The 12,065-nt window shown below is 35.7% G+C and overlaps 1 protein-coding gene across 1 annotated transcript; it reads left to right on the top strand.

Moving 5' to 3' along the window:
- The first annotated feature begins 4,129 nt into the window (after nucleotides 1-4,129).
- LOC138342196 (uncharacterized) lies at nucleotides 4,130-10,002 on the top strand. The gene is made up of 3 exons (XM_069294416.1): nucleotides 4,130-4,693; nucleotides 4,738-4,885; nucleotides 9,962-10,002. Exons 1-3 carry the CDS (start codon nucleotides 4,130-4,132, stop codon nucleotides 10,000-10,002), a joined length of 753 nt encoding a protein of 250 aa, XP_069150517.1.
- Nucleotides 10,003-12,065: the final 2,063 nt, after the last annotated feature.

Below are 12,065 nucleotides of genomic sequence, written 5' to 3'. Positions count from 1 at the left end.
GTGGTTCTTTGGGGTAGCCAATAAGTCGAATAAAGTGGTGCACTTACTTGTCCCCTACTAGCTTAGTGAAGTCAAGCATGAATCTCAACGTTTTATTTCATTTTTAGACCTTAATAACTTTAACATAACTTAGAACTTGTATATACTATGTCACATTATAATTTAGACTCAAATACCACCTTACAATCTCAAGTATAAATACTTCCATCAACATTAACTTAATCAGGTCACATCAAAATCTATAGGGAGTTCACTTTAAACCTATTATGCTGCCACTAGTCGCATAGGAAACGGAATACCGCAAGACAGTTTATAAGCATAATATAAATAGAACTAGTACATAGAGAATATGGGTTGTTACATTTTCGCCCTCTTATATTCATTCGTCCTCGAATGATATGTTCACATGATAGATCGGTTAATGTTTGAATTTCATATAGATATTTGTGAGAGTCCCCATTGCAAATAGGAAGGACTATCAAAAATGTATAGACTAACCTAAAACATGTATAGACAAATCTAGCATGATCTCTCGATAGATATGGTTCATGAAATAATATTATTAACAATCAAACCCCTTTTTTACCATGGAATTCACTTAAGATACACAAGTGTGACTCATACAATTAGGACTGTATTGTACCTAAATACAAAACATGCAAATGACATATCAAATGAACAAATTCATGTAGAATTCATGATAATATAAGGGTACAAAATGATCACAGATCCTTATGTTGATGCTTAGAACGAGGAGGGTTGCTTAGGATCTCTACCATCTTCTATTCCCAAGTATCTTATGTTATATTCTATTCCTTCCCCAATACTTATGGTTACACATTCTCAGATTAGCTTCTGGGCCTTCACAATCAAGAATAACTATAGTATCTCCCAATTATTTTGTATATGAACAGACACATAAAATCATAGGCTATTGGGGCAGTACTTTCCATTCACTTTTTTTTCATGACGCTTTTCATAGGTGAGTCTTTTAAGAACGCAATGCTATTAATGTAAAATCTAAATTTTTGTGCAGCTCCAGGGAATAGGGTATTATGCTTAGTTATTTATCTAAGGTTGATTATACGTATATTCCCAACCTTTTATGGTAAAAATCTTTACTACATTATGATACAAGGAAATTTTTCCCAAATTGTTCAAAACTCAAATCAATGAGTAGAGAAGGCATTGTATATGAATTAATAAGTGAGAATGGGCATCATACATAGGCAGACTAGTCCAAAAAGGAGCGCTCAAGGTATATGGGCATTAAGATATAGAAATACATGGTCTAAAAGTGCATATGATCTATAGGGTAGCGTGTGAGCGAATAAACTACATGAAAGGTAGAAATGGACTAGATGATCACATGATGTATGAGTACATACCTTAAGACATGATGTATGAGTACATACCTTAAGACATTGGGTGATGATGTTACTCACCTAATTGATTTTGGTTATGGGTTTATTGTAAGACATTTGTCATGAATTGTGAAGACGACTTGGTAAGTCTTAGAATCTCTATCTTTACATCAGATTGTGATTAATTGTGGTTAAGTCATAATGTTATATTGGGAGTATGCCTTGTACTAGGATTCATAGGATGTTATGATGATTGAATAAAAATGTATTAACTTTGGTTGAGAGGTTGATTAAGGTGTACATGTTATAAGGATGGTCATGTTTAACAATGTGCCCTATAATGAAGTGATATGTAATGTGTTAACCTCACTTATATGAATTGTGATGAAAGGACTATACTCATGCAATTTGTAATGAGATGATGATGATTATACAAGGGCTAGACCCTATTACCTAAACTAAGTTATGATGGTTAATAAATACATAAATACATTTCAATAAAGGGACCTATCTTAGCACCGAGTGATCTTTTATGTGAGGGAGCGACACCTTTCCATGTAAGCAAGGTAGGGTTCACTACAGTTTTAACAGGGTGGATAGCCTCATGAACTTAAAAGAGTGTAAAGTAATATATCTATGAATCCCCCAAGTTCCATGAACTATGTTGCCCCCATAGGATACTATCTAGTGCATCTACCTAGGAAGCTATGTTTTAATTAATTTTTACCTTTGCTGGTAAACTGCCTTCCATCATTGTAGGGTTTTCTGACACCGGATTTCATATTTAGCTCATGTGGTCTATGTTGGTTAAGGTAACTGTTCCCTAAACTAAAACGAAGTAATGAAGTATTAACTAACTAACTAAGGTGACTTGAAATTTTTAACTTAGCTTAGGTAGGTGCATGAGACACTACTTATGCATTGCACTACTTGGCCTTTATGGGAGCTTTAGGAAGTTAACATTATGTATGCACAAGAAAATGATGTAAATGATTAAAATATGTTTATGTTTACTATGAATAGTGTGATAAGATGATGATTATCCTTTAGAAAATGTTGACTTTATTATATTACTTAAGTATGTGATTATGCCTTCTTAAAGGTTGGTTAAGTAAAGTAGGGCATTTGTTATGGTTTCTTGTTGAGGCTACTTGATTAAGTAAGGTTATGGGGTTTTACTTTGTTATTGTATTTGTTTATTCTATTAGGATTCTTAAGTAATTTATTTCCTTATTGTGATATAATTATCTCTTACTCATGGTTGTAATGTTATTCCTTGATGATAGGGTTGTAGTAGCTCATGATTTCAAGTATGTTGGTATACATTCTACTTGTTTGAGTAAGTAAGCATGTTGGTAGCTTTGTATGACATTCTAAGCTATCCATGAGACTTTTAAAAGGGAAAAAAATTCATGATATAACTAAATTTCCCTTTTTAACATGTTTTGATCTTATATGTTCATCTTGATTCATACTCAGTACATGTGGCATACTAACCCAATTTTTTCTTCTTTTTCCCTAATATTTTAGGTTCCGGTCATTGAAGGCTAATTTAAGACGATTTGAAGAGTACATGGATATTCTCTTTTATGCAAGGGGTGGGTCCTCACCTTACGAGGACAACGCAAAAATCTTGCATATGAAATTGCTTTATTTTAGAAGACTTTTATGTTCATTCCACTTTCATTGTGTATGACTTTGTACAAGCGTACATGTGGATTATTTACCTTTCATGTAGCACTCTGCCCAAATTGTTATGGTAATTTAGATGGTTTGAGATTAGACAATCTTTGAGAATATTACTATTTTAAATATATGCTTATGCAATAAAAGTAGAAGGCTATGTAACCTTCCTATCTGAAGGGTCTATGTATACTCGATATGAATATATATTATGTGCATTTAGAGGTCTATGTAAACTTCCAAGTTGATATTATGCAAAGTTTTAATTATTCATTATTTTTTACCTATGAAAGTAATGATGTAAGACTAAGAGGCTAATCGAAGTCCTCAACGAGGACGACGATGCCGTTTACTTCTAGGGGGTAAAACGGAATGTGAAAAACTTGGTATCAGAGAATGAGGTTGTATATCTTTTATTTCTATCTCTCTCTCTGCCACGTCTTTGTATGTTTGTATTCATGATTGTGAAGCGCGCCAAACTTATTAATTGGAATCTATATGATGATTAGGAATCACTCTATTCTTGGAAATCCAATATCGTGCCTCTAGAGTGTACTTGTTATGTTATTTAACCTAAACCTTGTTTTTAGATATATGAAATGAATATTCAGAGGAATGTGGTTCGTAGTCACAAGGAAGAGTTGCTAATCCGGGAGCTCCTCCCCGTGGGATCAAGTTCATTCACTTAAAGAAAATGTTGTCGATGATCAAGCACCACCAAATCGTCAACCCTTTGCAGACGGTGACATGAGGGCTATCCTTGTTTAAATGGTCCAATCCATTAATACTCAATCCCAAGACGCAACGGTTCAGCCCCATGCTATGCGGCCTAAGCTATTCGAGAGGTCGTGCCCCGAGTTCATTAACAAGTTTCTTCTATGGCTTCCCGGCTAAGGATTTCACTCGGATGAAATCCTCCTACCTTTTATGGGTGTTAGGTTTCTGAAGACCTCCAAGATTTCATTGATAAAGTCTACAAGATACTATTTTCGATGGGGTTGTCTACAAGTGAGAATGTCGAGTTGGTCATATACAAACTAAAAGATGTGTCTCAAACTTGGTATATGCAATGGAGGGGTAATATGACTCTTAGGGGTAGGCCGGTGACTTGTGAGATCTTTAAGAAGACATTTATAGACCGGTTTTTCCCTAGAGAGATGAGTGAGGCTAAGGTGGTGGAATTCATCAACCTCCACCAAGGAGGTATGAGTTTTCATGACTTCATTTTGAAGTTTGTTAAATTGTCAAAATTTGGTCCGTCATTAGTCTCCGATCCTAGAGATGCAATGAGCCACTTTGTGACGGGAGTATCAGATGACTCGCAAGAACAATGTCATTCAGTGATGCTTCACGACAAAATGAATTTTTTCCGTCTTATGATGAATGCTAGGAGAGTGGAGGAGTGTAGAGACAAGAGGAAGGATAGGGATACAAGAAAGGCAACATCTTTTAATGGTGGAGATATAAAGAAGAGGCTTGAGATCCAATACAAGCCTAGATTCAAGAAAAAGTTCTCTAATCAAGTTCCATCCAAATTTCCTAAGGCTCCTGATGATAGAATGCCTAAGCCGATAGCCCAAAAGGGAAAGAGTGGACACTCACCAAATGAGAAGCCAACTTATAGTGAATGTGGAAAGATGGACTTGGTTCTTGGATACTTGGGACTGACAAACTCTTTGGTTGTGGGAAGATTGCAGACAAGATGCGAGATTGCCCTAACGCGAAGGTGAAAGAGAAGAGTGGGAAAGCTAGTGGTTCTAGTGATGCTCCTAAGAAGAATCTCTTCTATGATCTTCGTACTAGGGGTGAGCAAGAGACATCTCTCGATGTGGTGACAGGTATGTTAAAAATCATTACTATCGATGTGTATGCTTTACTTGATCCGGGAGCTACCTTGTCTTTTGTTACACCTCTTGTAGTGAAAACGTTTGATACTTTACCCTATACCTTGCACGAACCCTTTTTAATATCTACTCCGATGGGTGAATCAGTTGTTGCAAAAAGGGTATATAGGAATTGTCCTATCATATTGCGCAGTAGATTTTCTAATGTGGATCTAGTATAAAAGGGTATGGATTGGATACATACTAGTTTTGCCACTATTTATTGTAGGACAAGGGTTGTGAAGTTAAATTTCCCAAATGAACCATTTTTTAGTGGAAGGGTGGGAATTCTATTCTTAGAGATCGTATCATCTCTTCTCTAAATGGATGTAGCATGATCTCAAAGGGTTGTCTATATCACATAATAAGAGTCCAACATTTAGTCTTCGAAATACCTCCCATTTAGTTAGTCCCTATAGTGAATGAATTTCTGGATTTCATTTCTAATTACCTTCACGATATTCCTCCCAAAAGGGAAATTGATTAAGGTGTCGATTTTGTACAAGAAACAAATCGCATTTCCATTCCTCCTTATCGGATGGATTCAGCAAAATCGAAGGTCTTAAAGGCTCAACTAAAAGATTTGCTTGACAAAGGCATTATAAGGCCTAGTATTTCTTCGTGGGGTGCTCTAGTATTATTTGTGAAAAATAATTATGGGTCCTCTAGAAGGTGTATTGACTACCGTCAGCTCAACAAGGTTACTATTATGAATAAGTATCCTCTCCCTCTAATTGACGATTGTTTGATCAACTACAAGGGTCGAGTTACTTTTCAAAAATAGACTTGAGGTCAGGGTACCACTAACTTAAGGTTAGAGGTGAGGATGAACCAAAGAAGGACATGAGGTCGGGGTATCACAAACTTTTTGTGATAATTGAGGATGTACCAAACACGGCCTTTCGGACTAGGTATGGGCACGATGAGTTCTCGGTAATGTCTTTCGATCTCACTAATGCTCTGACGACGTTTATGGCTATGATTAATAGGATGTTTTGAAATTTCCAAGATTAGTTAGTCATTGTCTTCATTAACGACATCTCAGTATATTCAAAGAATGAGGGTTATCATATAGGCCATTTGAGGGTGGTATTATAAACCCATAAATAACATCAATTATTTGCCAAATATAGAAAGTGTGAGTTTTTGCTGAGGTCTGTGACATTTATTGGTCATATCATCTCTTGTGAAGGAGTTGAATTTGGTCAAATGTTTCTGGATGGTTATGCATACATTACATCTCCCATGACAACTTTGACCCAAAAGAGTATGATATTTGTGTGGTCGGAGGCATGTGAGAGAAGTTTTCAAATTTTTAAATATAGGCTTACTTCTGCTCCGGTGTTAACCTTACCGGAGGGTATAAATAGTTTTGTTATGTAGTGTGATGCATCCCGAGTGGGTTTAGGGTTTATGCTGATGTAACATGGAAAGCTGATTGCCTATGCTTCTAGTTAATTTAAGGTGCATGAGATAAACTATCCCACTTATGTCCTTGAGTTAGCAGCCATGGTGTTTGCTTTGAAAATATGGAGGCATTACTTGTACGGTGTTCATGTTGGTATTTTTACCGACCATAAGAGTCTCCAATATTTGTTTACCCAAAAGGAGTTAAATCTCCGACAAAGAAGGTGATTAGAATTGTTGAAATAATATGACATGAGTGTCCCCTATCATCCTGGTAAGACTAATATGGTTTTGGATGCCCTAAGTTGTATGAATATTGGTAGTGTATCTCACATTGATGAAGCCAAGAAAGACCTAGTGAGAGCTATGCATAGGTTTGCTATGTTGGGGGTGACATTATAAAGTTCTCCGAATGGTGGTTCTACAGTTCATTATAACTCCAAGTCACATTGGTGGTTGATGTGAAGTCTAAACATTACCTTGATCAACCATTAATGGATTTGAATGAATCGGTTCTCAAAAAGTTAAATGAGTCATTCTCCTTAGGGGGGATGGTGTGTATAGGTACCAAGGGAGATGTGTGTTCCCGAGGTAGATGGGTTGAGGGACTAGATCCTTGAATAAGCACATGGGTCTTCTTGATCCATTAATCCGGGTTCAAAAAATGTACAATGACCTTAGGTAAATTTATTGGTGGAATGGTAAGAAGAAGGACATAGCGGAGTTTGTCGATATGTGTCAAAATTGCAAACAAGTAAAAGCCGAACATCAAAAGTCGGGTGTCTTACTACAGGAGATCCAAATTCCTAAATGGAAGTGGAAAAACATCAATATGGAATTTTTAGTAGGCTTACCTCGGATTCAAAAGTCATATGATTCTATATGGATGGTTGTTGATAGGTTGACTAAGTTCGCTTGTTTTATTCCCGTTACATCTACCTATTTGGCAGAAGATTATGCTAGGATCTTCATAGATAAGATTGTGTGTCTACATGATATTATGTTATCCATCATATCCGATGAGGTTGCACAATTTACATCTAGTTTTTGGAGGTCATTCCAAAAGGGGCTGGGTACTAAGGTCAAGTTGAGTAAAACTTTCCATCCCCCAACAGATGGACATGCAGAACCCACTATTCAAACCCTTGAGAATATGCTTAGGGATTTTATTATTTATTTCAAGGTAAATTGGGATAAACATTTTCCTTTGCTGGAGTTTGCTTATAATAATAGTTTCTATTCATCCAACTCCATGGATCCCTATGAATATTTGTATGATAGGAGGTTTAGGTCTCCAATAGGGTGGTTTGAAGTGGGAGAGCCTTCACTTCTTTGTCCCGACATAATTTATAAGACTTTAGAGAAAGTTCATAACATAAGGAACCTGTTGCAAACGGCCTATAGTCGGCAAAAGTTTTATGACGATCATTGGAGAAGGGATTTGGAGTTTGAAGAAGGTGATAAGGTGTATCAGAAGATTTCACCCATGAAAGGGGAGGTTATATTTGACAAGAAGGGGAAATTGAGTCCTCGTTATGTGGGTCCCTATTAAATTTTTCAAATGGTTGGTAAGGTTGCTTACAAATTGAAACCTCCTAGTAACTTGTCTTTGGTTCATCTAGTTTTCCATGTTTCTATGTTTAAAAAGTGTGTCGGTGATCCCGAGTCCATTCTTCCTATTGAGGATCTTGGTGTAAAGGATAATCTCTCTTATGAGGAGGTTCCGGTCCATATTATTTATCGAGATGTAAAGAGGTTGAGAACAAAGAGGTTTTTTCCGTAAAATCATTACTGAAAAATTACCTAGTTGAGGGTGCGACATGGGAGGCCGAGGCAACATGAAGTGTCGTTATCATCATCTTTTTTGATAATTAAGGTTAGTCATTCCTTTTAGTATTATAAGTATGGGTATGAATTGAAGTTAATTGATTTTTGGGTGAAGTTTTTCAAAATATGCATTTTTGAATACTTCACAATGATGTTACAATGAATAATGCCTTTGGACTTGAAATTTTTCTTTTGCTTGGTTTGAGTTATGTTGTGCATTTTGATATAGTGAGTCTTTATGAAATTATGTGTAACATGTTGATAAGTTGAGCTTTGTACTAATTGACTCATGTAATGTATGTTGAGCTCATGTGTGTTGTGAGAAGGAAATACGTCACGATGAAATTTTTAGCCTTATGTGTGGTGATTGGAGTTTTAGAATTTTTTTTTGAAAGGAAATAATTTAAGCTGACTTGATAATATTGTTGATTGGTTGGGCTGCTAGTCATGAGTCTATTCCTTCCTTCAAAGGAATTTTAGTGTTATTCGAGCACGAATAGTCCTGGGGGGTGGGGGGAGAAGGAGGGGCGAATAATGTAACACTTCAAAAATTCAAGACGTTTCGTAAATGCTAACATAGGTTTAATGAGGTATAACTACTGTTTTAAGTCCATTTTGATGAATGTAGGTCATTTAGGAAGTTTACAAACCAAAACATTCAAAAACTTCCATGACGTCCGAAAATTGGTTCATAGGGTATTAGTGTGACATTGCCTATTTGACAAGCTTTTATGTGTCAAAAATTAATTATAAGTGGTGAAAGGGTAGATAATAAGTGTTTAAGTTATTTCATGGTCGAAACGTCCTCGTGCGGCTCCACAAGGACCAACCAAGGGCCCTTGAGGAGAACCCCTACAGGTTGAGGCAACATTGTCTGGGTAGTGTACATCGTGAGAAGCTACGGTCCGTGTGTGGACTGATGGGGCGTCGATTCCACTTTCTTCCCACAGATACACTTTTTTTGGAAGCCCTCGCCTGCACATGTCTATTAAATTTCCTATGGACATGCCGGATGGAAGGGGGGGTCAGTCCATCGATCACAGATGGACACTCGACGAAGTTCCGTCTGTGAGGGTCCTGATTTTTCTGCACATTTTTAATTAGCTTCTTTTAATTAGTAAAGGGGTTAGGTGGTTAATATAGGATTTAAAGGTCCTAATTAAGTTAGTTAACCCCAATATGAAGTCCCCAACCCCATTAAACAAATTAGAACTTTTTAACCAATTCCTCTACCTTCTCTCTTCTTTCTCTTTCTATTGAAGACACCATTGAATACTAAGCTAAGGAAGGGATTTTGGGTTTGAAAGGCAGGAATTCATCTTCAAATATTTTTCAAAACGTTAAGGTATGGGATGTATTCATCTTTGAGGTTCTTTCATCATAAGTTCCCTTTTCAAAATAGATTTCAAAAGTTGAGTTTTCTTGTGGGTTTCATCCAATTACTAAATTGAAGTTGTGAATTTAGTTGTTGATGATTTATTTAGGTTATATTCAATATATTAACATGTATTTTAACTTGATTATGATAATTATTGATGGTTCGGTCAAAATTGAAGAACATGATCCTCAACCCCTAACCCTAGGTTGTGATCTTGATCTATATTGTATTGTGATAATTCAACTGACTTGGTTATTGATTGGATTACTATCCTATGGTGTTATTATGAATATATTAATATGATTTATAGGTATATCATGCTATTTCATGAGATGTGATTTAGGTTATGATGTATATTGTGAAGTTGACCTAATTATCTTGTCTTAAACTGTGATTTACTTTTGAATTGTGTTTTATAGATGCAATTGACCTTGTTATCTTATTGGTTATCATGGGGTGATGATGTTACTCCCATAATTGGGTTGATATATGGGTTGATGGTAAGACCTTGGTCATGAAAGGTGAAGAAGAGTTGGTATGTCTTAGAATGTATATCTTTACTATTAATTGTGGTTAAGTCATGAAGTTATATTGGGAGAATACCTTGTTTTAGGATTAATATGATGGTATGATGAATGAATTTAAATGTATTAACTTTGGTTGTGAGTTTTATTAGGGTGTAGATGTTATAAGGATGGTGATGTTTACTAATGTGACCTATTATGAAGTGATATTTAATGTGTTAACCTCACTTCTATGAATTGTGATGAAAGGACTATACTTATGCAATTTGTAATGAGCTATGATGATGAAGATTATCCAAGGTCTAGACCCTATGACCTAAACTATGTTATGATTGTTAATAAAGACTTAAATTCATTTCAATAAATGGACATAGCTTAGCACCGAGTGATCTTGTATGTTAGGGAGTGTCACCTTTCAAAGTTGGGAAGGTAGGGTTCACTATGGTTCTCACGGGGTGGATAGCCTTATGACCCGAAAAGGGTGTATAGTGATATTTCCATGAATCCACCAAGTTCCATAAACTATGTTGCCACCATTGGATACTAGCTAGTGGATCTACCTGCAAAGCTATATTTATATTAGTTTTTACCTTGGCCAGTAGACCACTTCCATCAGTGAAGGACTTTATGAAATTGGATTCCACAGTTAGCTCATGTGGTCTATGTCGGTTAACTAAATTGTTCACTAAACTATAATGAAGTTATGAAGTATAAAAAAAACTAAGGTGATTGAGAGGTTTACATTAGCTTAGGTATGGGTGTGAGACTCTACTTATGTCTTGCACTAGTTGGCCTTGATAGGAGCTTTATGAAGTTAATATTATGCATGTATATGACAATGACGTAAATGATGATAATATTGTGATGTACAATATGAATAGTGTTATATGATGATTATTATTCTTTTGAGCATGTGACTTGATTATACTACGAAAGTATGTCATTATGCATTCTTAAAAGTTGGTTATGTGAAGTTTGGCATTGGTTATGGTTTCTTGTCGAGGCTACTTTATTGAGTAAGGTTATGAGGTTTTCCTTTGGCTTTGCACTTCTTTATTCGATGAGGATTCATGAGTAATTTTCTTGCTTATTATGATATGGTTATCTCTTATTACTGCTTTTAATGTTATTCCTTGATGATAGGGTTTGTAAGAATGTTGGTTGATTTGTATGACTTCCTTAGCTATGCATGAGACTTTTTAAATGGTAACATTGCATGTTTTAACTAAATGTCCCTTTTAAACATGTTTTGATATTATATGTGCATATGATTTCATACTTCATACATGTGGCATACTAATACCATTTTTTCTCATTTTCCCAAAAATTTTAGGTTTCGGTCGTTGAAGGCCCAAGACTTGGATATTCTCTATCATCCAAGGGGTAGGTCCTCACCTTCCTCGGTTAATGCAATTATCTTGCTTACGAAGTTGCTTTATTTTCTAAGATTTTAATGCTCATTCTACTTTTATTTTGTGCGACTTGTATAATTCTAAATTTGGCTTCTTTATCTTTGATGTACGGCTATTCCCAATTTTTTAAGATCGTTTAGATGGTATGAGATGAAACAATCTTTTAGATTGTTTATTGTTATAAATATATGTATGCTCAATAAAAGAAGAAGGCTATTTCACTTTCCTATACGAAGGGTCCATGTATACTCGATACGAATATATATCATGTGTATGTAGAGGTCTATATAAATCTCCAAGTAAATATAATGAAAAGTTTTAATTCTTCGATATTTTTGGCCTATGAATATAATATTGTTAGATAAAGAGGCTAGTCTTAGTCCTTAAAGAGGACGACGATGCCAGTTATGTCTAGGTGGTAAACCCGGACATGATAGACACGACTTTGTAAAGCCCCAAAGACAAACTGCTTTGACACCACATTAGTCACACCCCAACCCTTAGTGAGGCGGACGAGTACCATAAGAACAAATAATTTACAAGTGATGATAAAGTAAACTACGATTCAGATATATTTACTGATGAGA

Source organism: Solanum lycopersicum, chromosome 1 (genome assembly GCF_036512215.1).
Source record: "Solanum lycopersicum chromosome 1, SLM_r2.1".
Lineage (NCBI taxonomy): Eukaryota > Viridiplantae > Streptophyta > Magnoliopsida > Solanales > Solanaceae > Solanum > Solanum lycopersicum.
The sequence above is the reverse complement of the archived record's forward strand: the minus strand, read 5'-3'. Positions and strand labels throughout refer to the sequence as shown.